Source organism: Anser anser (assembly GCF_964211835.1).
Source record: "Anser anser genome assembly, chromosome: 19".
NCBI lineage: Eukaryota > Metazoa > Chordata > Aves > Anseriformes > Anatidae > Anser > Anser anser.
This window is the reverse complement of record NC_139740.1, coordinates 14,840,241-14,868,093: the sequence shown is the minus strand read 5'-3', so window position 1 is coordinate 14,868,093 and position 27,853 is coordinate 14,840,241. Positions and strand designations below refer to the sequence as shown.

The following is a 27,853-nucleotide window of genomic DNA, read 5'->3' as shown; positions in this document are numbered from 1 at the left end:
TTGTTCACTTGCCGGGACCTCCAGCCAGCGCTCACCCCAACCACTGCACGCCCTGCAGCACTTCAGGCCACTGCTCGCAGGGCACAAAGTGGGGAGAGGGCAAGGCACGGGGGGACAGGGGGACAGCACGGGGAGCAGGGAGGTTGCGGACGGACAGGGGCTGCCTGTAGATGCTGGCCTCAGCCACACCAACAACACTTCACGTTCACGGGTGCCATAAAGCAGCACCCAGCGCCACGGATGGAGGAGGCAGGTTTGGCGGTGGAGTCAGAAGGAAATCCCAGCTAATCCAGCTCAGTTAGACAAAAACAAAGAGGATCATTCTGATACAAAGTTCTGGCTGAAGCCCTGCACCTGATCAGCATTTGCAAGATTAGATAAGGACTGAACTTAGTCCCTTCCTGCATATATTAATGCGAGCTCTCTGGATGTCTGGGCTACTCCAGTTCAAGGGCAAGAAGATGGTCGCTTCTCTGGGGTTCCTATTTGCTGTCCTCTCTTTAGCAAGATGTGTCCCCGTGCAGCAAGTAGCCAGCCGCAACAAAGTCCTCCTGGTGTCCTTCGATGGCTTTCGGTGGAACTATGACCAGGACGTGGACACCCCTAACCTCGATGCCATGGCTGCAGAGGGAGTGAAGGCGCGGTACATGACTCCTGCCTTTATCACCCTCACCAGCCCGTGCCACTTCACGCTGCTGACCGGTGAGTCCCCGCCTGCCAGAGCAAGCAGAGCCCCAAAGGGGGGTGCAGTGTGACGGTGAAAGAGCAAATTCAAGGCTTAGGTATAAGGGAAGCTAAGTCAAGCAGACAACCCAAGGACTGGCCTCAATAGCGTGGTAAGCTTTAGCATATGTGACTTTTGGAAAAAGAGTCAGAGACATGGCAATAGTTACAGAAGCTGAACCTGTATTCATCAAAGGTAAATAGCATCAGGCTAACCTGATAGCCTCATTTGATGAGATAAATGATTTTTTAAGTAAGGGAGATCCAGTAAATCTCATCTTTCTGGACTTCAGCAATATATTTGATACAGTGCCACATGGGAAATCATTAGTTAAGACGAAGAAGATGAAGATTAGTACAAAATCTCTAATGTGGGTAAGTAACCGGCTGCAGGGAAGGCAACAGCAGGTAATACTGAAAGGAGACTGACAAGCTAGGGAGGGTAACAGGGGAATTCCTGGGGAATCGATTCTGGAGCCAATCTTATTTAAGATTTTCATTAATAACCTTGGCATAAAAGAGTGGTGCATGCTAATGAAATCTGCTGATGAGAAAAGGCAGGGAGGCGGCGTCAATACAAAGGAGGACTGGGATATCATGCAGAAGTAACTGTGCAGTCTTGAGGACTAGAATAATAAAAAATAGCATGAAATGTGACAGTGCAAAGTGCCAGCCTTTCATTTGTAAGGGGATTTCTGCTTTATGCTGACCTCAACCGTTGTGAACAACAGAAAACGAAACACCAAAGCAATTAGTTAAATGCAGCATAACGGTGAACCCTAAATGTGATGAAAAGGGCAAGAGCAACTGCAGGAGGCAGCTGCGCTTCCAGGGGCGAGGGGGGGTCAGGGCGAGAGCCACCCGCACCGTGGGCCCCTGGGACTCACAGCATCCCCCTGCAGCCTCTCACACTCTGCTCCTGGCCACCCAACTTGGTACGAGCCAGGTGGAGGAAGGAGGCAAAAGCAAAGGCAAAAGGACAGCCGGCAAAGGGGAAGGAGAGCCAGAGAAGCAGACACGGACTTGGAAGCCCGGCGGGAGCCTGGCTCACACCCGCCTCGTCCATCTCTTCTGACAGGGAAATACCTCGAGAACCACGGGGTGATACACAACATGTGGTTCAACACCAGCACGGGGGTGAAGCTGCCCTATTACAGCACGCAAGGCATTGACAGCTGGTGGGACAACGGCAGCCTGCCCATCTGGATCACAGCTCAGAGACAGGCAAGTGGGGCAGGCTCCTCTCGCACGCAGACCCCGAGACACAGGCGTCTCCTGCCTGCACTCGTGCAGTAAAAGCTACAGGCAAGCCACGATCTCTAGTGGCCATGAGCTAACATCCTCCTTGCAAATGACAGGCTAATTAGAGCAGCAAAAAAAATTTAAATCCCCAGACTCTGGCAGGAATAATTATGATAATTCTATTAAAAATAGCAAAAAATAAAAGATGCATTTCAGCTTTATTAAGATATTAATAAAACAGGTTATCCATTTCCTGTTCAAGGAAACCCCAGCCAGTTCTTTAGGGAGCATAACGAGCCCAAGCACTCAGTGCGCTCCAAAGCACGTACCTCATTTCCTCGGCCTCACCCAGCACCTTTGGGGGACTGGTGCAGGGGGTTGGTCCCCTCTTCACTGAGCACTGCAGCACTTCACTGAGCACTTCCTCAAATGTCAGCAGGCTTTGAATCTGGCTTTGAGACAGGACACGAGACCTTGCCCCAGACACGTACCTTTGCCTGTATTTACCTGCCAAACTGGCCCCATTGACTTCAGTGTGAGTGCTTGTATGACGGCAGCACAGCACACCGTAACGCTCTGGTGGTCAGGAGCCAGAGGGGCCATGCAACGTACAAACAAGTCACTTTCTAAAGTCATAGCAAGTGTTACTAACACAGCGAGGAAACCAGCGCAGAGGGGTTCTGGGAAGGGCAGTGCTTTCAATTAATCACTTTTAATTGGCAATGAGCAAGAAAACCTCATTAGAGGCAGAGGTAGACATTAGGGGGCTGAATGAACTAACCGCATTAGTAGGTAGTTGTTGTACTGACAGATGGAGAGATGCTGCAGAGTGAGTTCAGGTGGGTTTGTGCAATGTCTTCACTAACAGGGTTTAAAGACAGGCTCTATCTATTTCCCTGGGGGACGAGCAAAATATCAAGGGGAAGAAGTGAATATGAAGATGGTGGAGCCCCCCATATTCAACTACAGCAATGAAACGATTTGGAGACAGAACATCGACACTGTCATGGAATGGTTCACGGTGAACAACCTCGACTTCATCGCCCTCTACTTCGGTGAGCCAGACTCAACGGGACACAAGTACGGCCCCGAGTCCACGGAGAGGAAAACCATGGTCAGCCAGGTGGACAGAACCGTCGGCTACTTAAGGCAACGTATCAGGGAAAGTGGCTTGGAACCAAACCTCAACCTCATCATCACGTCTGACCACGGCATGGAGACGGTCATAAAGACCGACGAGATTCACATCCAGAAAGTAGAGAACTTCACGTTCACAGACATCCAGTTTGAACTCTTGGACTATGGACCAAACGGACTGCTGGTACCAAAAGAAGGAAAATTGGAGCACGTGTATTCAGTCCTGAAAAATGCCCACCCAAAGTTACATGTGTACAAAAAAGAAGAGTTTCCAAAGAGATTCCACTACGCCAACAACTCCCGGATCACCCCGCTCCTGATGTACAGCGATCCAGGATACGTGATCCACGGGGTAAGATGCGTGTGCAGACACATTTTACTGTCTTTTCTTGGATCTGCCTCTTTCTTTCTCTCCTCATGCTGCCTCCGGGGAGCTGAGCCGGCGGCCGAGGGGTCGGGGCGCTCACAGCCTGCCTCCCTTTCAGCGGATCAAGGTCCAGTTCAACAAGGGGGAACACGGCTTTGACAACGAGGCCATGAACATGAAAACCATCTTCCGCGCCGTGGGGCCGGCCTTCAAGCGAGGGCTGCTGGCGGAGCCCTTCGAAAGCGTCCACGTCTACGCGCTGCTCTGCGAGCTGCTGGGCATCGCGCCCGAGCCGCACGACGGCTCCCTGGAGGTCCTCAGGCCCCTGCTGCGTGAGTGCCCCGCGGATGGCTGCGGGAACACCGACACCTAGCGGCGGCCGCCCGACGGCCGCAGCCGCTGCGGGACCGGGGCCGGAGCCGGAGCCTCCCGGGGGGCTCCCTCCGCTCCCCCCCGGCACAGCGGGCCCCGGGCCGGCCCTGAGCCAGCCGGCAGCCGGGCAGCTCCCGCTTTAAGGGCGTCTAAACGTCCCCAAAACGCCCGGCAAAGCTCTGCGCAGCCGTTAGAGGTTGGAAACGGGAGGTGCTGCGGCCGGCGGAGCATCCTTCCTGCAGGGAGCAGGGGATGCAGAGCGGCGGCTGCTTGCTGTGCCCAGTCCCCTGCACGAGCTCCACGCTGCTGCTCACCCGGGCAGAGCCCGGCTCCCCGCTTTAATGCTGAACTTTCGCCGTTGCAGGTTCAAGCGCTCCTCTCCTTGCTGCCACGAAGCTGTCAGTGATGCTGGGGATTGCTCTCACTCTGCAATGCTGGAGAGGAATATGCTAACCCCCTAGCAGAGGTAATTTATTCCAAGGATAGCCAGAAAGCTCTGTGGAGGTGCTGCCTTGTTAGGCATGTGCCTGTGTGTTGGCTGCAAGAAAAAGAAGGAGCAAGTTTGCTGTTTGCCCTCAACGTGCATATATGCCTGGAGACCTAGCAGGATGAGCAATTCTCGGTCTCGTTTCCTGGCATTTCCAGCACCACGCATGCACAGCCGACATCCACAGGCTGGACGCACAAGAAATAAGCACCAACAGCACTGTGCTTTCCTCTCTTGACAGCCTCCAAGTTCCAGGCAGCTCTACCAGAAATGTGTGGCGAGGTGAGGAAGAACGTGTCTGAAGAACACAGCCTGAGAAGCGCAGGGAGACCCCGCTCCAAAACCTCCCCAGATTTCTCATCCACATTCCTCCAGCGTTACTGAGTCCCAGGGTAGGGAAGCCCTCCCCAGCTCTGGTGTGCACCAGGGATGCGTGGCTGTGGAAGCTGACACCGATGCACAGTGTGACTCTGACAAAAGCATCCTGTGTCGGTGCTGCCCCAACTTCCCCATCTGCTCAAGGGAGAAAAACTCCAACTTGGTTTGGACCAGGGACAGTTAATACATGATGAGCTTCTGAAGCAATTAAAAGCATATCTAAGTTCTGCATGTGCTGAGAAGCCTTCTGTAGTTGGTGCTGGTCTCCAGCACAGGGTACACGGAGAAGACAGGGGTCTCATCCTGTCTCTGCCGGCTGCTGGGGCTGCTCTGGCTGCCCAAGGGCCCCTGGCTGTGGCAGCGGGGTCAGAACAAGCTCGGCTTTGGCAAAGGCAGCGACCGGGCGCAGCAGCCTCAGAGGGATCCCAGCATCGCTCAGTGTCTCCCGCCCCTGCCCTGAGCCCTGGGTGCCTTGAGCATGGTTCTGTTTGTCCATCCAAAACTTTCTGTCCCTTATGGCTCTGGACAAAAATGGGCAAACAGCACCCACCCAAGCTCAAAACCCACAGCAGACAGGAGAGGCTGTGGCTGCTGTACTCCAGGCAGCGCTCGGGAAACATCACCCACCTGCAGCCCTGATCCTGGGCTGTAGATCCTCCTCCTCGGAGCTTTGGGAGGGGGGGCTTAATCCCTGCTGTATTTTGGAGAGGCAGAGGGATGGAGCAGCGACACGGCCTGGGCCCACCTGGGCCTTGTGGCACCCCGTCCCCCTCCTGTGCCGCACGGCTGATGCACCTTGGATGCAGGAGGCCCTTGTATGAGGCCAAAGTTCCCTCCCCTGCAGGAAGCTGCCCAGGATCCCTCAGCTGGGGCTCAGGACAGGGAGCAGGACAATCCTGCCATCCCGGAGCCCCGGTCCCTGCCCTCCCAGTGGACACCAGCGGGGCAGCTGCCCCGGCCCCCATCCCAGATGCTGAAGTGCCTCTCCCCAGCCCCGTGCCTCATCTCAGGGGCTCGATAAACATCTGTTGCCATAGAGACTTGCTCGCGCTGCCTTCCCTGCATTGGTTTCACCCAGCAAGATGAAACAAGAGACGCACACTCCACTCAGAAAAACAGGAAGAAAACGTTTGGCTTGAAACCGTATCGGGGGTGGGGGTCAGGCCAGCAGCATGCAGAGTAAATAGCCCATTAGGCAAACAATGGGGAGGCTCCAAAAGGGGAGCCACACGGGCCAGCGCTGCAAATATCATTTAAAATAATATTAATAATGATAGAGCACGGTGACTTTCCCAGTCATCCTGCTGGTGAGCTTGGGACTTTCTGCACAGCTCAGCGCAAACAGCGCCCTGGGCTGTGCCGGCCGTGCCGCTGCAGCACCAAGCGGTGGGCGACGGCTCCCGTGCCGTGCTCACCGGGCAGCGGCAGGGCACGGGGCAGCAGCGGCCGGTGATGGCTGTGGGCCGGGCGGCTGATAGTGGTGAGCTCCTGCGAGGCTTCAGCATGCCTGGCACGGGGAGGGCTGCCCTCTGCAGCGCTGCTCGGGGACAACACGGAGCCGGAGCTTTACGCGGAACAAGACGGGGCCACGCAGCCCCGCTCCTGTGGCCGCTGCAGCCTGGGAGCCCACCAAGCACTCGGCCCGAATTCCAGCCCTGACCGCAGCACGATGCGTGGGCTCGCTTCAAGGGATGCCCTGGAGATTCACATCGTGCACTTGTTTGAATCTTCCAGCCCTCCCCATCCCTCTGACTGTGCAGCCCCGGAATTACGGGTGCTTCTGGTCACAGGGTGAGGCCGATTCTCCCCCTCCACGTGGGTGTGGGGCGGTGTCACCCCGCAGACACCCAGAGCTGGCTCAGTCCAAGCCAACCGGTGACCCCCTGCTTCCCAGCCCAGGAAGTTTCCAGCCCAGCCTCTCCCTCTCCCCATGCAAAATCCAAAATGCGGAAGCCACTCCAAATGCTGTCCTTCTTTGAGTCCTTCCAGCCCTTCCCTTCGCATCTCACACCGTGTACATTCACCGTGTGACATTTCAACCACTCAGCCATCGGACAAACCCCTGCCCGGCCTCGCCGGCAAACCTGGTGCTGGTCGGCACTGCTTGGCTGCGGCTGCCTGCGGCCGGGCTCACCAACATTCCTGCTCCGCGAGTGCTGCGCCTCCCCCGCCTCCCATCCCCACGTAATTCATTCCCCACCGCCCCCCCTCCCCAGGGCCGGGGGTCACGCAGCAGGGAGAGGCCTGTTGTGTATTGCATCCCAATTTGCCATGCATTTCCACGCCATTTGCTTCCCTTTCTTTTTCCTGCGCTAGAAAGACGCTCGCTACCCAGGGGTCCAAACTGCTCCAAGACGGCAGCATAACAACAAACATCTCCATACATATATTTATTTATTTACAGCGCACACGCAGCTTGCAGGAAAACTACTGCCTCTCGAAGTGCCCGCGCTGGGGGCAGCGCGCCCTGCGGTGACCGCGCTCCGCCGTGGCCCAGAGGCGAGGGGCTCTCTGCTGTCCCGTGTCGCGCGGCTCCGTCCCCAGCCCTGTACCCAAATGACATGCAGATCTCTGCGCTTCAATTGGCTCACGCCTCGGGAAAACAACCACCATTTGCCCACAACAAACACGGCCACCGGGGCATCCCCATCCCCCTGAGCTGGCCCCGGCTTCCTCCTCTGGAGCCGGGGATATTGCTTGTCCTCAGCACCCCCCCGGCACCCCCGAGCCCGCAGCGCAGGAGGGGAGCACAGGGCACCGCTCTTTTCCCGGTGGCTCCAACACAAAGACAGAGGCCAGGTGTCCCCGCGGACACCACCCCGGCCCCACAGCCTGCCCTCGGGCTCCTCGCACCGCGCTGCCCCGGGTCTGCGCTTCGCAAGCTGCGGGCAGGCAGTGCCACCCCAGTGCCACCGGGTGCTGGAGCACAGCGCTGAGGCACAGCCCGGCCACGGCCACCGCACCAGCAGCGGGCTTCTGCCGCTCCACGCTGCGCTCCACGGCTCTGCACGCTCACACCGAGCACACCCGGGACACGCTGCGGTCATCGCATCACTGCCCCCACCTGCCAGACCTCGGGGTGTCAGCTCCAAGGGGCAACACGGCATGTCCCTTCTGAGCAGAGGGGCCGTCACCCCCAAGAAATCCCACTCCAGTTGGCAACAAGACGAGCAAGAAGCACCTTCCTCTCACAGCACGGCCACCGAGGGCTGCAGCCCAGGGCAAGCCCCAGCCCCTGCCCCAAAAGACCGGCAGCGTCCCCGCTCCGTGCAGCAAGGAGCTGCTCGGTCAGTGCCTCAAAGCCACGGGCTGTGGGCACAACCTTACACTGCCACTGGGAGAAAAGAAGCACAGAAAGACTTCCAAGCTGATATTCAATATTTTGCCGACAGGGATTTAACTGCAGCTTCAACTTCTGCTTGCCACAGCGGGCCATGTAGTCCCATGGCAGGACTGGGGAGCAAGACAAAAATCCTGCACTGCTTCACCTCTTGGAAACTACCCTGTGAAAATTTTCCTGGCCAGAGACCCCCACGCTCTCTACTAAAGCCCTGCTTGCTGTGCCCTTTCCAAAGTCCTCCAGTCCACCAGAAGCATCATTAACTGCATCCAAAGGTTCTGCTCTTTGGGTGAAGCACCTTCCTCTGACAAGGAATGCTCCCTCCTTCACCTGAGCGCCGCACACCCCCGCTACCGGCACCACACACGATACACGGCATTCCTGGGATGTCTGACATGCTTGGGAAGAGCTACAACATTATATTCCACCAGATTAGTTAAGGAGTCGGAATCTCATTATTAAGACGCCAGAAGTTTTCTCAGTGACCGCCGAGGTTATTGGCTTCGCTGCCACTTAGCCCTGCTGGTGCTACCACGATATTACTGCGCGCTCCCAAGTCCCTCAGAGGTGAAGCCTCCTTCGGGGACGGGGACCCTGAACCCAGCACAAAGGCAGCCTGGGGAGGGCTCTGGGTATTTCCTCCTGCATCCCCCCGCAGCTCTGCCCCCAGCAGAAGGCAGAGGCACGGAGCCCCTATGGCGTCGGGGGGGGCCCTCGCCACTGCTGCCCAGGAAGGCGCCGCTGCTGGGACCTGGCAGAGCCAGGAGCGGGGAATGTGCCGCTGGGCGAGGGGCTGGGACCCCCCTGCTGGGTGAGGGGCTGGGACCCCCCTGCCAGATGAGGGGCTGGGACCCCCCTGCCTTCAGTCACAGCCCCGGCCCGCGCGGTCCTGGTCCCACCCAGCACCTGCGCTCCCTGCCCTTTCGAGGGGAGCTGCAGGCAGCAGCAGATGGCAAAAGGGCAGTGGCAAGAGGCGCTCGAGCACGGTTTTATTTTTTTTGTCACTAAAACATCCCGAAATGACGAAGAGAAAGGCGGGCTGTGCCGGGCCAGCACCCGCCGGCACCAGGGAGGGGCAGGCAGCTACGCTTGCATTGCTGAGCCCGCAACAAAAGATCAGACTAGCAATGTAAAAACTCATGAGATTTTAACATATAAAAAAGTGGGATCTTTTTTGTTCACTTCCTGTTTTTGCTACTCTTTAAAGCCACAAGTTCAGTCTGTCAGTGCTTATATTGATTTGTTCTCTTTCTTTTCCTTTCTTTTCTTTTTCTTTTCTGAGAAAAAAAAAAAAGTGAGATTTTTCATTTAACCACACGGCTCAAGGACCTGGAGCTTTATTAGACATCAAATAATGGGAAACCTGTGATCAAGCTGAGAAAACGGCCACACCAACCCGGACTGCGGCCATGGCTCGGAGTGCCTTTGTGCTTCGAGGAGACACTTGCTCTGCCCTCGGGCACCCAAGATGGTTTTTAAACTACGCAAAATAACTGCAGCTCCAAATGGAAGCGGGCGCAGCGCACGCCGCAGCCCGGGTGCAGACCAGACAGCTCGCTCGCACATTCCCAGTAACCCCCCGGGGATGGGATGGAGAGCAGATCTCCAGCCCAGCCTGCAGAAGGTGACCGGGGCGCAAGGCAGAGCTTTTCCCACCGCTCGCGATGGGAACTTGGATCGGCAGCAACGCGGAGGCGTGCGCCGGCACACGCGTGGCGCGCTGGACGCACGGCGGTGGGGAAACCCGGTTATTCTGGAAATGAAGTGGACGGTGCTGGCCACGAGGGGTCATACACGAAGCTGCTGAGACAACCGCACCTCAGACACATCCAAACGCTGCCCGCTCAGCCCCCGGCGAGACCCCAACGCCAGAGGTCCGCCGCCGCCTCCTAACCTCGCTTCCCCGAGGCTCAGCGAGCAGGCGAACAAAGCACCTGCACCCAGCCCAGCCTCCTCCTCGCTGCTCAGGGAAAGAAGCAAACAGTCACTGCATTTCTGCATCCTCCCCAGGCGCTCTGCAACACCAAGGGGCAGCCGAACAGCCGGGAGAGGAGCCCACCCAGTGCTGCAGGAACCCGGGCTTATTTCCTCGGGTACTTTTCTGGCCGTGCCTGCGAGCCAGATGGAGGCAGCTCGAGCCTGACATTCCTCGCCCGGCGCGGTCACTCGAGCTGCCACATAAAACGCCGTGAATGCCGTATTGTGCGCGCACACGGCTCGTGTGTGCGGGGATGGAAAGTCTCGCACGTTTTTTTGCTAAAATTTAAGACGTGCTGCACACAAAGACCAGAGCTGATGAAAGCTAAATTAACTTTAAAGAACGAAAAAAAGCGCGGCGCTGGGTTACATTTCCATCTCACGTTTGGCTTAAAAAAAAAAACAAAAAAAAACGCTTCTAACTATTCTTCTCGTCAGCGAACAAAACCAGTCAAAAGAAAACAATAAGATGCGGCATGACCCGACACCAGGGGAGCGCCTAGGAAGGACTCGGCGCCCCAACGCCTCCCCTGTCCAGGGGCAGCGGCCCCCCGCCGCCCCCCCCCGCCACGCAGGGGCTCCCCCCCGCCTCGCCGCCGCCCGCAGCGGGGACACCGCAACGCCCGGCCGCAGCCCGCGGAGGCGCAGAGCGGCTCGCCCAGCCCAGCGTCGCTTACCGGAGGCGGCGGTCCCGGGGGGGGTCTGAGCGGCAGCCCCGCGGGCAGGACACCCCATCGCCCGGGGCTGGGGGGGGGGGCCCCGCTCAGTCCGTGCACGCCGCGGGCGCCGAAGCGTTCGGGCTACGGAAATTTCATTTCCCCGCGGCCGCCGCGCGGTTGCTCGCAGGCTCCGGGCCCGCGGTGGCGAACTCCCCGCGGTGCTGACTCATCTTCTTCATGCCCGTGAAGCACCGAGCCCGGCGCTCCACGCCCACAGCCGCCGTGCGGCGGCCGCTCCCGCTGCCCTGCCCGCCCCGGGGCGCGGGGCCGCGGCGCGCTCCTTGGCGCGGCCCGGCTCGGCGCGGCTCGGCCCGGCTGGGCGGCGGGGAAGCGATTCCGGACCGGGCGCTACCTGGCCGCGAGCCCGCGGGCTGGCACCGCGGCACGGATGGCCCCGCCGGACGGCCCCCCCCCCGCCCCGCCGGCCTTTATTCGCACGCCGAGCGGTTCGGAACCACGACCTCGGCTCCGGCACCGACCGGGGGCTGCGCGGGGGCTGCGTCCCCGTGCCCCGGGGCTGCCCCGCGCCGCTTTGTCCCCGGCCACGCCGCGGCCCGGAGCCGGTGGCCGAGCCCGGCCGGGACCGGGATGCTCGGGGCGGGACGGCGCCGGCACCGCGCCGACACCGGGCGGACACCGGGCGGGACCGGGCCGGCTCTCGGCTCCCCCCGGGCTGCGCTGGGAGCCCCGCAGCAGCCCCGCACCGTGCGGGCCGTGCCGAGCCGTGCCGGGCCGTGCCCAGCCGAGCCAGCCCTGCCGCACACGCCGCCAGCCGGCCCCGCGCCCAGGGGAACAAAGCGCCGCGCTGCGGCTCTGCGCGCCCGCACCGGGCCGAACCGGGCCGGGCCGAACCGGGCCAGCCCCTGCCCATTGTCCCCGCACCGGGCCGGGCCGGGCCGGGCCGCCCCCCGCGCGGGCAGGAAGGGGAGGGGTCGCGGCAGACAATGCCTCCCCCCCCCCCCCCGCGCCGTCACGGCCCGCCCTCCGCTCCCCATTGGCCGGCGGGGAATTTGGGGAGCCCCCCCCTTTCCCCCCCCGCCGGGGGCGCGCGCGTCGCATTGTGCCGGGGGGCGCGCGGGGATGGGGGGGCGGGGGCGCGCGCGGCCGCCGTCGGGGGCGCGCCCGGGGGCTCCCCTTGTGTGTGCGTGCGTGCGGGGCCGCGGCCGGGGCCGGGGCCGGAGCGGGGCCGGCCGGCGCCATGGAGGAGCTGAGCAGCGTGGGAGAGCAGGTCTTCGCCGCCGAGTGCATCCTCAGCAAGCGGCTCCGCAAGGTGGGCCCCCGCCGCGCCCCCCCCGCCCCCGCGCCCCCGGCCCCGCCGCCGCCGCTAACGCGCCTCTCTGTGCCTCTCTCCGCAGGGCAAGCTGGAGTACCTGGTCAAGTGGCGGGGCTGGTCCTCCAAGTGAGCGGGGCGCGGGGCCGGGGGGGGGGCGCGGGGCGGTGCGGGGCGCGGGGGGCCGCCCGCCCGGCCGCTTTTGTTCGGGCCGCGCCGCTCCTTTTGTTTACAAATAAGCGCGGCCGCGGCCCGGCCCTCCCCGCCGCCGCGTGGGGCTGAGCTCCCCCCCCCCGGGCCGGGCCGGGCCGGCGCCCCCCCGGCGGGCAGGCACCGGCCGCGCGTCCCCCTCCCGCCCGCTCCCCCGGGATGCGCGGGGCTCGCCTCGAGCGGCGCCGCCGAGGCCGCCCCCGGCCCGCGCCCCCCCGGCCCCTCGCCCCCGGCCGTCGGTGTCGAGACGCCCCGGGCCCCGACGGCGCCCCGAGCCCGGCCACCTCCGTCCCCATCGGCGCCGCCGTGAGAAGCGCGGGGCCCGGAGCCGGGTCCTCGGGCCGGGGCTCGCGGAGGGCCCGGTTGTCCTCGGCTGAACTCCCCGGGGCCCGGCCGGTAACGGGGAGGGGGGGCGGCGAGCGGCGGTCCCGTGCTCTCGCCCAGTCCCGTCTTCTGTTCCAGGCACAACAGCTGGGAACCCGAGGAGAACATCCTTGATCCGAGACTGCTCCTCGCTTTCCAAAAGAAGTGAGCAAACCATAAATATTTCTAAACGAACGATAAAGTCAATTAACTTCTAATTGGCCGCGCGTGCGGTGGAAGTTGTGGAAACAACAGAGCGAGGCTCTCCGTGCCTTTTGTGGCACGGCTCTTTTGTTCATCTCCTGAAATTACAGTTCAGGTCCACCTAGGACGGCTCTCCCCAGGCTGGGTAAACACGGAGAATTTATGGCCCTGTGCACAATCTGTTTGTGCTCTCGCCGTACAATGGGCGCACGGCAGCCCCCAGCAGAGACCTTTAGCTCTGGTTCCCCGACCAGCAGCCGGGGCCTCGGCCGGGCTTGGGGGGTGACCGCACGCCCAGGTGGGGAGACGGCTCCTACGGCTCCGAAAATGGTGGACTCGGAAAGGCACCAGTGTGTATTTACGGAGGGCATAGCTGCGAGAGGGGTGAGGAAGTAATGGGTGGGAGAAAATGGTGTCCTCTGCCAGAGCCGGGCTACGACACGGAGCCGAGCTGTGAGCTGCAATTGTTCTGCAGCTATTATACACCGGGAGTCAGGCATGGAGATAGAAAAGTAGCCAGCTGGCTACGTTGAGCACAGTGCTGCCAAATATTTTGGCTCCGTATTAATAAAAATCATTAAAGTTTATGATAGGATTTAATTATAACTCGTTTCTGGAGCCATTTTTTTCAAGAATAGAAGCTGCTGGTTATTGCAGACAGCACGGGTTTAATCAGCCGTATGTATTACAGCTTAACACTGTCCTTTTTAAATGGAGAAACACCAAATGGTATCGTGACCTGAACACGGTCTCGGTACGGTCACCCCGGGCTTTGCGTGGCTGTCGGCCCGGGCCACCACCTCCCCGCCAAGGATGCAGCAGAGGTAAAATGAGCCCGGTGAAAGAGAGAAAGCTGGGATCCCAGGGAGAGCCTTCACTGTTCCTCTGCGCAGCGGCTGGCCTGCTCCTCGCAGGGAAGGGGAAGCACAGCTCTGCGAGTGTGTAAATAAGGAAGGGCTCAGCAGAGACCGTTCGGATGCATCCGTTGGCCTGTTCCCATTCTGCCAGCAAAGCAGCAAATTTCGCTGCAAATTGGAAAAGTCGCTGGCTCGGGGTGGGCAACGCTGTGGTGCATCGCTGACCACTGGAAGCTTCTTGCGGTGGGAGTGTTCTTGTAGCGAACAAGGACGCAAACAAACAGCTCTGCCTCGCTGCCGGAGCCACCCCAGTTCCCCGGGCCCTGCAAGGCGCGGGCTGAGCGCCCGCGGATCAGGAAGCCACTCCCAGGGGCAGCGTTACAAAAACCGATGCCTCTTTTTGGAAGGTCTGTGGCTGGCTCCAGTCGAACAAAGGTACCAGGACTAGGGCAGCCATCGGGAAGGTGTTGCATGGCGAACGGAGCTGTTTGCTAAATACATTTCAGCCACCCATGCAGTTCAGTCCCATGTTTTATGCAAGAGACTTTTTCTTTTCATCTCTCCGCCAGTATATCAGGGCAAATGCTTTCTTGCTGAGCCAGCTGAATATCCTGATGCCTGGACAGCCATCTTTGTCCACCATTTTTGTAGCCCTTTCCTCAGTTTGTAGTTCTTTTTTCTTCACTTTCTTGGCCCGAGTCTTCCAGTCGCTGTAGGTCATCTGGCAGAGCAATGCTCAGAGCTGGGGGACGGGCTCCTGGTGTTTTCATTCCAAAGCTGCTGCTGAGGTGCACAGCTGCCTGACGTATTTTAAATACTGATAGCGATGTGTGGCCCCAAAATGTTGGAAGTGGTTGTGGAAGGGAAGGGTGCTGCTACCTGGCCCGGCCCAGGTACCCCACGGGGAGGCTGCAGGTTATGGGACGCCTTCCAGCTGCTGCTCAGAGCGGAGCAGAACCTACAGCATCAGAGCAGGATTTTTTTTAATAACAGAAGAAAGGGAGGAATCAGTTGTTATGTGTTTTTTTTTGTTTGTTTGTTTTTGTTCATTTGGTTTTTTTGCAGGCTTAGTCCTTAATCTTTTTTTGTGATTTTTTTTTTTTCCAGGGAACACGAGAAAGAAGTGCAGAACCGCAAGAGAGGCAAGCGGCCCAGGGGCAGGCCCAGGAAACACGTGGTGAGTCCTGGAGGCGGTGGAAATCCACAGCAGAGACAGCGCTGGAGAGGCTCTGACCCTGAGGGGCACCAGCGGGTGTCTGTCCCACAGCACGGTGTCGTGGGCGCTAAGCCTCCGGAGGGTGGCGAGGACACGGCAGTGCCTGCGGACCCTGTTGTAGAGGCTTTGCAGAGTGCAGGGATGGGCAGCTGGACGGGGATGCCTGCAGGAGGGCTTCTCTTTGTCACTGGTCTGGTGGTGGTGTAGAAAGAGACGGAGCAGTTCCCGGGCACCAGGTCCCGCCTGGTGTTTGCGCCTGGCCAGTGCCGTAGCGCACGCTCCTTGGTTCATTTTCTGGCAGAGGTCGTGTGTCATCCAGGGAGAGCAGCTCGGGTAACACAGGGAAGGAACCTGTGTGCTTGTCCAGGGCACCCAGCCAGACCACGCTGGAGGATTTGCAGTGTCCATAACTGTTCTTTGATAATTTGTCTTCACTCTTTCCCTGTCCCTCCTCATTGCTTCTTAGGAACCAGAGATGCCCTCAAAAAGTAAGTCAAGTAGTTCCTCTTCCTCAACATCCTCCTCTTCTTCCTCCTCCGATGAAGAGGATGAAAGTGACCTGGAAGCAAAGAGAGGTCCCCGCAGCAGAGAGACTCACCCGGTACCCCAGAAGAAAGCGCAGATCCTGGTGGCAAAGCCAGAAATGAAAGACACTTCCAGAAAGAAGCGTGGGCGGAAACCTCTCCCCCCAGAGCAGAAGGCAGCTCGGAGGACCGTGAACTTGACAAAGGTGCTGAAAACGTCCCGCAAGGAGGTGGGGGGCAGCGCCAAGCTGATGGGGAAGCTGCAGCCCCAGCACAGCACGCAGGGCTCAGGGATGGCTGTGCTGAAGGAAGCGCCGGGCACCCTGGCTGGGCTCAGCTCCGGAGGGTCCTCGGCAGAAAACCTTCCCAACATGATGAAGAGCGGCTCCACCAGCCCGAACCGGGCCATCAGCTGGCAGAGCTCCATCGTGCACTACATGAACAGGATGTCCCAAAACCAGAGCTCAGCAGAAGCCTCACCCCTGAGCAGGCTCGCGCTGAAGTCGCAGGCATCGAGCAAGAGTGGCTTAGGGCTGGACTTAAAAATGAGGAACCAGAAAGGATCTGGGGAGCTTGGGCTGACCATGCAGGGAGCCAAGGCTGCCAAGGTTCCCAGCGGCGGTGCTGGAGGGGACCAGAAGTCTGGGTTCGCTGCAGGAGCCCAGATGCTGCACAACGGCAGCAAGACGCCTGCGAGCTCGGCTGTGCCCGGGAGCCAACTGGCGTCCAGTCAGGAGCTGAACCTCCAAGCTTTAAACTTGCAGAGCGTCAAAAACGGGCAGAACGCAGCCGGGGGGAGCAGCCTCCCTCGCCACGCGTGCAGCGCCCTGTCCAAAAGCGCCGGTGCAGCGGCGAGCGCGGGTGCCGCCATCGCGAAGGGCGGCGGAGCCGGTGCCGGATCGAATGCTGCCAGCGTGGGGGACAGCAGCAAGAGCGAGAAGCAGGCGCACAGGGCGGTCACTGGCGAGAGGGACTCGGCCAAGGGCGGCACAGCTGGCACGCAAGAGGGGCACGGGGCCCCCGAGAGCCGCAAGCCAGCCGCCCTCTCCGAAGTGAGCACAGGCGAAGAGACCAGCTCGGACTCGGATCGGGATTCTGCTTCCTTCCCCGGCGTGGGTCAGAACATGTCCGTCTCCATCCAGACCAGCCAGGACTGGAAGCCCACCCGCAGCCTGATCGAGCACGTCTTCGTCACGGACGTCACCGCTAACCTGATCACAGTGACGGTCAAGGAGTCCCCCACCAGCGTCGGGTTTTTCAACCTGCGGCAATACTGAGCCAGGGAGCGGGAGAGGAGGGAGGCGGTGCCCGGGCCTCTCCCTTAGCCTTGCCCAGCTCTCCCGTCAGGTTTTTCTTTCTTTAGGTGAACGCCCCGTGGCAGGGAGTCGCACGGTGACCGTCCGCCCCTGCCAGCGGCTGCCTCCGTTCTCTGCAGCGTGGCGCCCAGTGCTGCAGGCAGTGCCAGCTCGGACACTGTCTGCAGCACCCACGCACACCCCGCGAGACCTGTTGAGACTTGTGCTCAGAGGGCCTGGGAAACGTACGGTGAAACCCGCTCAGAAGTGCCAGCGCGCGAGGGAGTCCCTCCCTGCTGCCCTTCGTCCCGCCAGAGCCGGCGCCCCAAGCAGAGGGGCCCGCGCCGCGGGCCAGGAGCAGAGGCGTTATCGTGCTGCTGGGAGGTGACGGGCTGGCAAGTTCTGAGCCAGGCTTCACCGTACACGGCTCTCCCTGCTTGGCAGCTTGAAATGGCAGAACGTGCAGTGTAGGGCTCTGGTGGCAGGGAGAAGGGGTGGAGGGGCCGCGCGCCAGGCTGACGCTCGGGAGAGGAAAGGAGAGGAAAGGAGAGCCTCTTCTCTCCTCTGGGCGCGCCGTGAATCCACCTGCAAGCTGCGAGGACAGTCACAAGTCGATCCAAATAGACAGCTGGTGCTCCCAGCACCCGAGGGCTGGGGGGGTGGCTGTGGTACGGGGGTTTTTCAGGGTACATTAAGTCCAGCCACCCCCCTGGGCTAGGTCAGTTCCAATGATGGTGAAGTCCACGATGCCTCCATCGTGGTTTCCAGCTGATAAGGAAATATTGTTTACATTTTTTACTAAGGGAAAAACCTTTTTTAGAGGGAGGGGAATAAACCCAGTCTAGCAAAGGCTGAATGGTGAGACACTGATGAGACAGGGGTCTCGTGATGATGAGACATGATGAAAGATGCCTCTTTGAGAGCAAGGGGCGACGGGCAGCAGGCATCGAGTCCAGCTGAGGGGCTGTACAGCCCAGTGAGCCCAGAGCCGCTCCCCTGCTTCGTCCTGGCCTCGTAGCGCCTCGGCCTCACACTCAGCAGCGTCCAGGCACTTGCAGGGACCAAGCTGGGGAATATTTTTTAAGTCTTGCAGAGCACGCAAACTCTCTTGACAGCAGGTAGGTTGGTGCTGTGACTCCCAGTTGGCTGAGGTTGGTGCTGGAGTTAGGCTAAAAAGCAGCTGGACCCAGTGCTGCTGTCAAGCCCCGTGCCTTGGATGCTCGTCGGTGTCGAATCGTGCTCATCATCCCCATTTTTCTCCAGCTGGAGGGCTCGGGACCAGCAAAGGACAACGCCTGCCCGGGTTGCCTAGAGCAGTCAGCAGCAGGCACCCACTGCTGCTGCCCCCCCGGGCTGTGCCTCCAGGAGCGGCATCTTCTGCGGCCACCTCGCCCTCCGGTCCCGAGCCAGCAGCTGGGTTGTTAATTTTGGCTTGTAATTGCAACCAATAATGGCTTTTTTACTGAGGTCTTTTTCCCTGCTATAGATTACTCTTACAAGCCAAAATTAACAGCAGTAGTTCAGGCAGAGTTTAATAGCATTTGAGGTCATTTTAGTTCTGTTAATGCTGAACTCCTTCTCTGGAGAAGATGCAAAGCCTGCCATCTGCCAGGTCTCTGGGTACGTTATTAGGAAGTGCCTCCAGGGTCTGCGCCGTGGCTCGGGGCGGCTGCAGGCACGGCGTCAGCACGGCTCATCGCTCGCCGGACCACACTGCCCTGCCACAGGGCCGAGCATCTTATTTTGCCGCGGACAGGGGCACTTGCAGCGTCGGTACCCGCAGGAGAGCAGAGAGGAAAAAAGACCAAATGAGGGGTACGCGTTTCTGAACCCCCAATGCATCAGACCACCACAGCCGCGTTGGCTGCCGGTGGTGCAATTCTCAGGTGAAATGAAAAACCAGCGATGGCAGCGTTTGCTGCCTGGGTGCGAAAGGGACGTTGTTCCCTGTGTGGTGGCTGCCGTCTTCTCCAGGAAAAGCTCCCGTGGGCTAGAAACGGATTCCCTTAGCTTTTTATTTAATCCGCAGCCGTCCCATTGGTCATGGCTTTGAGATGGTTTTGTTCTAGAGCCTGAGCGCAGCATCCTACGGGAGCTGATGGCGAGCTGGGGCGGGCCAGGGGGTATCCCTGTAGCTCCTGTGCAGTTGTCCCCATGCGCAGCCGTGCTGACTTGAATGTCACTTCACCACGGTGCCAGGCAGCTGGGGACCAGGGGGATTTGCTGCAAGCTGCCTGCAGAAGGCCTCGTGCAGCCCCACGCCTGCAGCGGGCTGGGCGCTGCTCCGCGAGGCAAAGGGCCCCAGGGAAGAGGTGAGCCTCAGGTGAGCCTCATCCACAGACGGGGTTCCTGAAGGACAGTTTCCGTGGAGCTCCATGATGCCAAAATGTCAGTCTGTTATGTTTACCTTGTGGTCTTTAACGTTGCCAAACGACATAACCGTTGCTTTGAAAAGTCCAAGGAAACATCAGCCTGTGTTAGCAGAAACGAGTGCCCCAGGCGCGGCCTCCGCTGGGGCTGGGGGTGCGCGGTTCTGGGAGGGGAACCGAGGGGTTTGTGGGACCTCAGAGGCAATGCCCGGCTCTCTTCCCCACACACCAAATGTTTGCTAGTTGGCCTTTGCAAATCCAAACTAAACGACGATGTGCCTTTTGCAACTGTCCTTATTTCAGCCTTGTCCGTGACACCGGTCCTTCGACAGGTTTGTGCCTATGCAAAGCTGGGTGGTCGCAGGGTGCTTGGGGACAGCCGCGACCCCGGCGGGGAGAGGTGCCTCGGGTCCTCGGCAGGACGCCCAGCCCCGAGTGCCGGAGGTGGCTGACGGATGCTCCCGAGGGGAAGCCAGCCCGGCAGGGATGCTCTTGCCTAGGATGGGACGTGGGGGCTGGTGTCCCGAGGTGGCTGCCGAAGGGGAAAAGCGTTTGAGGATGGTCTGAGAAGGGGTCAGGCACTCAGCATCCCCAGAAGGTGCATGAGATGAGACGCGAGGGCAGATGGCGTGTTCATTGCTCACCAGCTCCGAGGAGGCTGCTCCCTCCAGAGTGCCCCATCACAGCCCCAATGCCTTTCTCCTTCTGGCAGCTTGCCCCGGGCCAGGCTGACGCCCCCCCAGGCTGACACCCTCCTGGGGGGGTGAGCGGCCCCACAGCGGCTTCACCCAGCGTCCCCAGGCATTGCCCTAGGTAGCGGCAGGACTCTGCTGTCACCGCTTTAGCTATTGTGCCTTTCTGCTCACCAGCTGGTTCGATTCCAAAGGTTTAAGAATGGTGAAAATGATAATCCAGAAATTTTTCTAAACTTCATCTCATCCCTCCCCCCTTCCCCAGCCCCTCCTGACCTCGTGTTTCAGGACCTTGACTCTCCCAGCAGCGCTGGCGTGCGTCTGAGTGAAAGGTTTGTGTTGAAGTTTGCCTCTCAAAGGCACATTATGTGAGTGATTTACGGTAATCTTTTGTGGACAGAGGTTGAAAGCTGATGCAGACCGTGTTTACCAGTCAGTGCCATTAGTATTCAAGGTCTACCTTTTTATTTTTTATTTTAAGTTTGCTGCTATGGGTTTGAGTGTTCAGTTGTGTGTCAAACAACCAATTAAAGGTTTGTCACTTGTCATTTTCTAAGGGGTTTCCGATGTGGAAAGTCCTGCAGTATTTGTATATTGAATGGATATTTTCTCCAGGCATAATCTGGTTAAGTATACTTGTTGTTTTCCATTGGACTGGAAGAGGTGGCCAATTCAGCCATCTTCCTTAGAAGCCTAGTATATTTTTATATATATATATATTTGTACCAAAAAAAAAAAAAATGGAGCTTGTGGAAGGACGGGAATGGTTTCAGGGGGTTCAGTTTGCTTTGAGTTTCTGATCTGGGTGTGAAGGGCTCCAGAGCGGGAGAGGTTTTTACTGAAAGAAATTGGGTGAAAACAAACAATTGTTCTTGTAACTTGCGCCAGTCACTGGTCTGATTTGTATGTTTTAATTAAAGAGAGAGCCAAATCGTTCCTGTATGACACTTATAATTGCTTTAAACTACAGCTGTTTGTTTGCTTTTATTTTCAGAGAACAAAAGTTGGAGATGTTATTACCCTGGGAAAGCCTAAGTGCTTTGCTGGAGCAGGACAGCCGCCCGGCCCGCCGAGCGACGCGGGGCTCCCTGGGCCGCGGTCACCCTCACGCCAGCTCGCTCGCGGCCCGTGCGGTGTGGTTTCTGGTGCTTCTGGACACTCGTGCTAGTTTAGACCTCTAGGCTACTTTTAATTTATTTGCAGGAAAACACTAGGAGATGCTACGTCGGGCGGGTTTTTTTTTTTTTGTATAACTTTTCCACTGCTCTTTTTTTAGTATATCAATAAATATTTTGTTTAACTTTTCAGCCTGCTGTGCTCACTGTGCCGGCCCGAGCAGGGGGAGGCAGCGCGGGAGCCCCGCTGCTGCCTTGCGACCCCGCATCCCCCCGGGGCCCCGCGTTCCTTCCCCGCTCCGGGAGGCTGCGGGGAGCCCCGGCCCGGTGCTCCCCAGCCCCGCGGGAACCGGGGTCGGGCGAGGGAAGGCTGAGGGGAAGCGGAGCCGTGAAACTACCCCCCCCCCCGCCTCCTCCCCGGGCCCGGGCCCCGGCTCCTCCCGGCCGGCGGGAGGCTGAGCGGGGCGCAGGGGGGGCGCCGGGGCTGGGGTTGGGGCTGGGGCTGCGCCTCGGCCCCAACTCTCAGGTGCCTCCGCTCCGCGCCCCCCCCGGCCCCGGGAGCCGCCCCGCACGTGCTGGATGGAGCCGAGCCGGGGGCGGCGGCCGCCGGGAGCCGCGGGGCGCGCAGCGGGCACGGCCGGCCTGGGGAGGGCGCTGCGCGGCCGCGGACGGGCCCGGGCGACGGCGCCTTCCCGGGCCCGGCCGCCGTGGAGGGGCTGGGGGCGAAGCGGCCCCGAGACGGGCCGAGCCCGGGCCCTGGGCTCCGCCGTCGGGGCTCCCGTCGGGGCGGCCGCGGAGCGGAGGTTCCCAGGGCGGGGAGCGGAGCCTCCGGGGCGGGGGGCGGCGGGGGGAGAAGCGGGGGGCGTCCGAAACGCCGGGGGGGCGGGGGGGGGGCTGGGCTCCTCGGGCCGCGTCCCGGGGCTCCGGTAGCCGGGCCCCCGCCCCCCCGCGGGCCGTCCCCACCCCCTCCGCACCGCCCCGGCCTGGGGCCCCGCCGCGCCCGTGTGAAAGGGTCCCCCCCGCTGGGGCCGGGGGAGAAAGGCGCCATTGTGCGGCCCTTTCTCCCGCGCCTACTTGACACTCATTTTCCGCGCACAGATGCTGACAGCTCTGATAATAAGGGGGTCTGCGCCTTTCACCCAGCGGAGCAGAAAAAGGAGGTTAATGAGGACACAGCTTAAAAAAAAAAAAATACAAAAAAAAAAAAACAACAAAACCCCCTCGCTTCCCCCCGGCTGCGCGGCCGAGGGAGATTTGAATACAAAGGCCGGGCTCGCCGGGCAGGGGCGGCCGCCGCGCACCGGGGCCCCGGCCCCGCGCCGTCGGAAGGCCGCGCCGTGGCCCCCCGCCGGCCGGAGCGGTTCAAGGGCGGAGCGGCGAGGCCCGGAGCAGCTCCCGTGCCCAGCCCGGCACCCGGCCGCCTTCAGCGGGGCGCAGCGGCGGCCCCGGGGCTTCTCCGGGCGCGGAGCGGAGCCGCGCACGGCGCCCGCCGCCGCCCCGTCCGAGCGCCGCGGGACAGCCCGGCCCGGCGGCCTCCGTGCTCGGGGGGGCGCCCCGGTGCCGGCTCGGACCCTTCCTCCCCCGGCGGCTCCTGGGGGCCGCCCCCGGTCCCGCACGGCCGCGGCTCCCGGCCCCCCTGCGCCGAGGGAGGGAGGGAGCGGGGCCGCCCCCCCCGTCGGGGCCCCGCCGCCCGCCCCGCGCCGCCGCAGGGCGCCCCCGGCCCCGCGCCCCTCGCCTGCCCCAGCCCCCTCCGCTCCTCGCCCCCCCGGCCACAAACGGGAGAAAGACACGTTTCTATTTACAAAGTATATATTTAAACTCACATAAAAAGCAGGTCTCATATGGACATTCACGGCTGGCAGAAGACACGTAGTTAAGCTTCACTTCTGAGACTGAGATTTAGCCAAATCTTTTTTATACAAGTCTTAGATTTAAATAATTCACACACACACACACCCCCACGCACACACTCAGTATATACGTCGCTATATACATACACACATATACACCCACATGTATGTCTTGCTTTATATACGTGTGTGATGGCCGCACACATATATAGGTACACACAGGGCTGCAGTGAAGCACACCGAGCCTCCGCCGCGCCCCGGCAGCGGAGCGAGGCAGGAGCTCTGCTCTGGGCTGTTCCGCAAAGGGAGGTGGTTTTCTGCCTTCAGCATCCCAGCAGGTGGAGGAAGGGCAGCTACATCCCAACACCGTCCATCTGACAACACCTCCCGTGCCAGCTGCCCAGGCACTAGCACTGAAACCGGCACGCTGCTTGCCTCAGCTCTTCGTACAAACCAAGTTAAAAATCTCAATTTTACAAAATATGCCGTACAACAACAACAAAAAAAAATGAAAACAACAAAAAAAATAAATCACAGAAATGGCTCCCTTTGTACAGTCAATACAGCATCCTCTTGCTAGGTCATCTGACAAAGGCAAAGGTCCCAAAAGATGGAAGGGGAAAGGGGCTGAGCAAGGTGGAGCCGCAGTTATCCAGATGGGCCTACCAGAGGCGAAGGCTGCTCCTCGCCCGAGCCCCTTCCTCCCCCCGTCAGGCCCCATGTGCTTTCATCTTATGTGCAGTCCCCAAATTAGAAAGCGTTTAAGAGCTTCACCGGGCCAATCAGAAAGGATGGAAAAGGCCAATCTCTCCCAGCCCTGGCCCTCGGGGGCTGCTGGACAGATTTGTGCTTTTGAACCGACAGAGATGCTCAAATCAATGCGATAGGACATGAGGACACCTGCTCTACATCAACTAAAAACACAAGGAAACGCTTCTCCTCCTTTCTAGGGAGGGCTAAAAGACCCCGACCTCTCCTCACCTTGGTTAAGCTGCAATGGAGTTTAGAGAGAAAGAGCGAGCGAAGGAGCGGGCGGGCAGAGGGCTGCAGCATCCCGCGCCTCCTGCGAGACGCTGCCACGGGCTTTCTGCAAGGCAGCCGAGGGTTTCTGGTCAATGCTGGCGGAGGGAAGCTGCTGCATTTTGTTCAGAGCCATTAAATCCCGCTGCTATGCCCTGCCTGAGCCCTGGGAGAAAGCTGCACAGTCCTCCAGAGCCAGAAGAAATATGCAGGCAAATAAAAATACAAAAAGCCACCAGAGTCAGCAGGAGCTGCTCTGCGCACAGGAATATTTAGCCTCTTGGCTATTGTTTAACTAGCGTAAGAAAAGGGAAATATTTATTGTCTCTGAATGCATAAAGGTGGCTCTGGGATTTGTCAGAGATGTGGATATTAGAAAACGCTTTATCTGGAGTCTTCCAACACTCTAAAGTGAACTGTGTTTGGAAAAAAAAAATCCACTTTCTATAGCAGTATAAAGCATCTAAATATGGGCAGTGACATGCTACCCTCCCAAACCTCTCTGGCATTTCAGGAATGTAAACAGAGTTGTTGTTTTTTTTTGAAGTGGGTGGGGGAAAAGAATCAAGCGACCAGACAAAATGAAAACAGATTCTCAGCTCAGTTCTGTCTCCCACAACTGCTATGACAATTCTATTAAAGTGCATTTCAGTATCACCCCTTTCAGGAATCTTACACACACAAACCTCCTCTTCCTTCGCAAGAAAAGGTAATTCAAGTTAATACTCCACTAGAACAGTTTTAACCTTTTTATGGACTTCTGCTTTTCCCCGCCCCAATTTTGTAGCAACATTTTTTTTTTTTTAAACTGGCAACGCCCCCTCCCCAACAATACTGTAAATTCAAGTGCTTACTTCAACTGTCAAGGGCAACAGTTCTGGATACAGCACACTTGATTGTACAAGCAACACCTTATATCACAATCAAGAAATCTGGGCACTTTGCCCTCCGAGGGAGTAACACTTCCCCCTTCACCATCCATAGCATCATATGAAAAATAATAAAAAAACAGAACATAATTAGCTATGAACATCACTCATTATGTACACCGGCTCCTGCAACAGATGCATGAACTCCGTTAGTTCTCAGTTTTATTGTCCTTTCTAAGAGCAACTGAGCAGTCACTGTTGTCTCCATTTAAATAAAACAACTCAGAGTTGAAATATATATATATAGATATATATAAGCATTTTTTCTTAAATAACATATTTACATCTAATAGAAAATATAACTCTAGAGATAATTTTTCCAACGAAATGTAAGACGTGAAAAAAAAAAAAAGAATGAGTTAATGAATTTAGGACAGTTTCTAAATCCTCTCCAGGAAATTAAAAAAAAATAAAAAAATAAAGAAAAAGAAAAAAATAAGCCCACCAAGCTCTAACCAAGCTTTTGTCTGGATCTAGACCGAAGAAAATCCCCAGCACCACCACTGACAGAAACTCATCGCTTCTCCTTAAAGAATCCTTGGTCCGTGCTGCTCTCCTTAATTGTGACGGTCAAAAAGTTAGAGGTCACGTCAGTTACCACCACTTTCTCCAGGTTGTTGAGGGACGGGCTCCAGGACTCCTCCTCGGGGTCCCCCAGGATCCTGGAGACGGGGATCCTGGCGATGAGGGAGGGCCGCCCCGCCTGGCCGCCCACGCCGTCGCGGTACAGGCTGCCCACGGAGCCGGGGCTCACGGCGCTGTGCAGGATCTTGGGCCCGCCGGGGTCCAGCCCTCCTTGCCCCTTGGGGTCCAGAAAGTCCGCCCGGTGCTTGGCGACCCGCGGCGCGTAGCTCTCGGCGGCCCCCAGCTTCATACCCACCTCGACGCGGTTGGGGCTGGACATGGCGCTGGAGAGGTCGGGGTCCGGCCGCCGGGCGAGCTGGATGACGCTGTGTCCCGAGCTGAACTTGGCCGCCCCCGCCGCCGACTCCTCCATCTTCCTGGCCTTGAGGTAGTCCCCCACCTTGTCCCCCGGCTCCCCCAGTTTCCTCTTGGAGGCATCCAGAGTCTCCGCCAGGTCCTTGTAAAGCTCTTTCCTAGGCTTCGGGCCTCTCTTTTTGGGGGTTTCCCCAGGCTTCTCTTCCACCCTGATAACCCGGTCCCGGATGCCGTCTCCCTTGGGGGTGCTGCTGCTGCTGCTGCCCTGCGGAGCCAGGGCTATGTTTCTGAGTCCTTCCCTAGCCCGGGACGTGGAGCCCAGGTCCTGGGGGGACCGGCCGGGATACGGCACCCGGATCCCCCTGGAAGAGTCACTGCGGAATTCATAGGTTTTGGCTTTTGCTTTTGCCTGGGCCTGCAAAGAAGATAAATCAACCGGTGACTTTATTGTCCTGCCACCCGGGTGCGTAATTGCAACTTACACGAGGGGCTGCCTTTGCACCGAGCGCTCTCCATCCGAGCCGGAGAGGGACCAGCTCCCCGCACGCCGCCCGTGCACGCTCCCTGCAGCCCTCGCCGCTCCCCGGCAAAGCGGCACCGACGTACGCGGGGCTCCTGCCTCCTTACCTTTAACAGGAAGGTTTTGGGCTTGGGGCCTCGCTTTTTAGGCCCGTATAGCTCCATTTCTCGCTCCCTAGAGGTGTTAAAAAAACCAAAGCTTCAATTCAGCATAGCTACAAGACAGCAACATATTTACAAGTGCAACGGCTACGACTAGCAAAGGCCTTGTACCTTTCCTCAAAGGCTGCAAGCAGCCGGGCATCCAGAATGTTTTCCTCGGGCTCCCAAGTGCTGTACCTGGGGGGGGCGGGGGCACAGAGGGAGGGAAAGGCATCGGGAACGAGTAACAGGGGAAGGAAAAAAAGAAACAAAAAAATACGTGACCTAGAGAAAGGGATCCAACTTTCCTTTCTGCTACAATGGGAAATAATAGCTACAATGAGCCATCTCCCCCAACAGTTCCTAGCCTGCAAAATTGTATAAACAGCCGACTTACTTCTGAGACCAGCCCTTCCATTTTACGAGATATTCCATGCGCCCCTGCAGATGCAAAGAGAAAAAATAAATATGCATGGAGGGAAATCACGATAAGCGCTCGCAACAAAGATACACACGCAATTACATGCATGCAACAAATACACGCCTGCACCCAAGGCGTGTGTCAAAAATATGCAAGGGGGGAGGGACGCGGCGCGGGAGGTGGGGGGGGAATGCACCAAAAAAATAAATTCAAAAAAAAAATTATTTTTTTAAAAAAATCACAGAAACGCGCGTGCAGCCACCCCGCGCAGCCCCGCAGCCCCCCGCAGCATGCAGCGGGGAGGCCGGCGCGCACAACGCCCGGCTGGCGGCGGCGGCGGCGGAGCCCGCCCCGCTCGCTCGGAGGAGCCCGTGCATGCGGCGGGGAGGACGGGACCGCCCCCAGCGGGCCCCCCCCCCCCCCGAGCCGCAGCCGGGCCGCCGACCGCCGCCGCGAGCCGGAGCCGGAGCCGCCGCAGCGCCGCGCGGCCGGGGGAGGGCGCGGGGCGGGCGGCGCGGCCTGGCGCGGGGCTGCGCGGCGGCGGGGCGCGGCGCGGGGCGGGGGGGGGACGCCGGTGGAGGGGGGGGGGGGGGCACCTACTTTGCGGATGCGGCGCTTGAGCAGGGCCTCGGCCGCGAAGACGCGCTCCCCGACGGCCGAGAGCTCCATGTTTACGCGGCCGCTCGCAGCACACAGGCAGCCGCCAGCGCAGCCCAGACCATAATACTCCGCCCGCTGACGTCAGCGCCGCGGCCCCCCCCCCCCCCCCCTCCGGGCCCCCCCCCCCCCGCACTTGTTGCTGGCGGAGCCGGGTGGAATATTCCGCCCGCGCCGCATTGGCCCGGGCCCGGCGCCCGCCCCCGCCGCCGCGCCGCCCCCCGACGTGCGCCGCGTCCCGATGAGCGCGGGGCGGGGCGGCCGCGGGGAGAGAGGGGGGGGAGCGGGGGGGGGGGGGGCGCGGCCGCGCCCCCCCCCCCCGCTCCCCCCCCTCTCTCCCCGCGGCCGCCCCGCCCGCTCCGAGGGGGGCGCCCCCCCCCCCCCCGTCGAGTCTCTGCCCCCCCCCCCCCGCCTCCAATAGCCCAGCGCAGCACAAAGGAGCCGCAGCCACCGGCAGCCGCCGGCCCCGGGACGGGGCGGAGCGGGGCGGGGCGGACCGCCCCCCCCCTTCCATCATCCC

General features: G+C 59.7%; 4 protein-coding genes across 7 annotated transcripts in view; 2 read left to right on the top strand and 2 right to left on the bottom strand.

The window, feature by feature from the left end:
* The window catches only part of RBFOX3 (RNA binding fox-1 homolog 3), a 174,877-nt gene extending 163,940 nt beyond the window's left edge, over positions 1 to 10,937 (bottom strand). For both annotated transcript variants that reach the window (XM_083805124.1, XM_083805122.1), the window contains exon 1: positions 10,701 to 10,937. The gene's annotated coding sequence lies outside the window, so the exon portion shown is untranslated. The remainder of the gene's footprint in view (positions 1 to 10,700) is intronic.
* Positions 414 to 10,619, top strand: ENPP7 (ectonucleotide pyrophosphatase/phosphodiesterase 7; the record flags this gene model as incomplete). The annotated part of the gene is made up of 5 exons (XM_083805130.1): positions 414 to 702; positions 1,802 to 1,947; positions 2,834 to 3,454; positions 3,588 to 3,801; positions 4,206 to 10,619. The coding sequence occupies 5 exons, from the start codon at positions 414 to 416 to the stop codon at positions 4,292 to 4,294; spliced, it is 1,359 nt and encodes a 452-aa protein (XP_083661256.1). The 3' UTR covers positions 4,295 to 10,619.
* An 898-nt stretch (positions 10,938 to 11,835) lies between the features above and the next one.
* Positions 11,836 to 21,263, top strand: CBX2 (chromobox 2). Of its 2 annotated transcripts, XR_014573974.1 has the most exons (6): positions 11,840 to 12,012; positions 12,098 to 12,141; positions 12,685 to 12,750; positions 14,754 to 14,823; positions 15,329 to 20,074; positions 20,737 to 21,263. XR_014573974.1 is itself a non-coding variant. In XM_083805114.1 (5 exons), the coding sequence occupies exons 1-5, from the start codon at positions 11,941 to 11,943 to the stop codon at positions 16,661 to 16,663; spliced, it is 1,587 nt and encodes a 528-aa protein (XP_083661240.1). In that variant the 5' UTR covers positions 11,836 to 11,940; the 3' UTR covers positions 16,664 to 20,677. The 2 variants fall into 2 exon arrangements, 1 of the variants encoding a protein (XP_083661240.1); XM_083805114.1 differs by lacking the exon at positions 20,737 to 21,263 and having other exon boundaries at positions 11,836 to 12,012; positions 15,329 to 20,677.
* A 1,385-nt stretch (positions 21,264 to 22,648) lies between these two features.
* On the bottom strand, positions 22,649 to 27,427 carry CBX8 (chromobox 8). Of its 2 annotated transcripts, none has more exons than XM_083805008.1 (5): positions 27,277 to 27,427; positions 26,653 to 26,696; positions 26,388 to 26,453; positions 26,223 to 26,289; positions 22,649 to 26,010 (listed from the first exon to the last, which is right to left on the bottom strand). In XM_083805008.1, the coding sequence occupies exons 1-5, from the start codon at positions 27,343 to 27,345 to the stop codon at positions 25,171 to 25,173; spliced, it is 1,086 nt and encodes a 361-aa protein (XP_083661134.1). In that variant the 5' UTR covers positions 27,346 to 27,427; the 3' UTR covers positions 22,649 to 25,170. The 2 variants fall into 2 exon arrangements, with proteins under 2 accessions (XP_083661134.1, XP_083661133.1); XM_083805007.1 differs by having other exon boundaries at positions 24,332 to 26,010; positions 26,223 to 26,313.
* Positions 27,428 to 27,853: the final 426 nt, after the last annotated feature.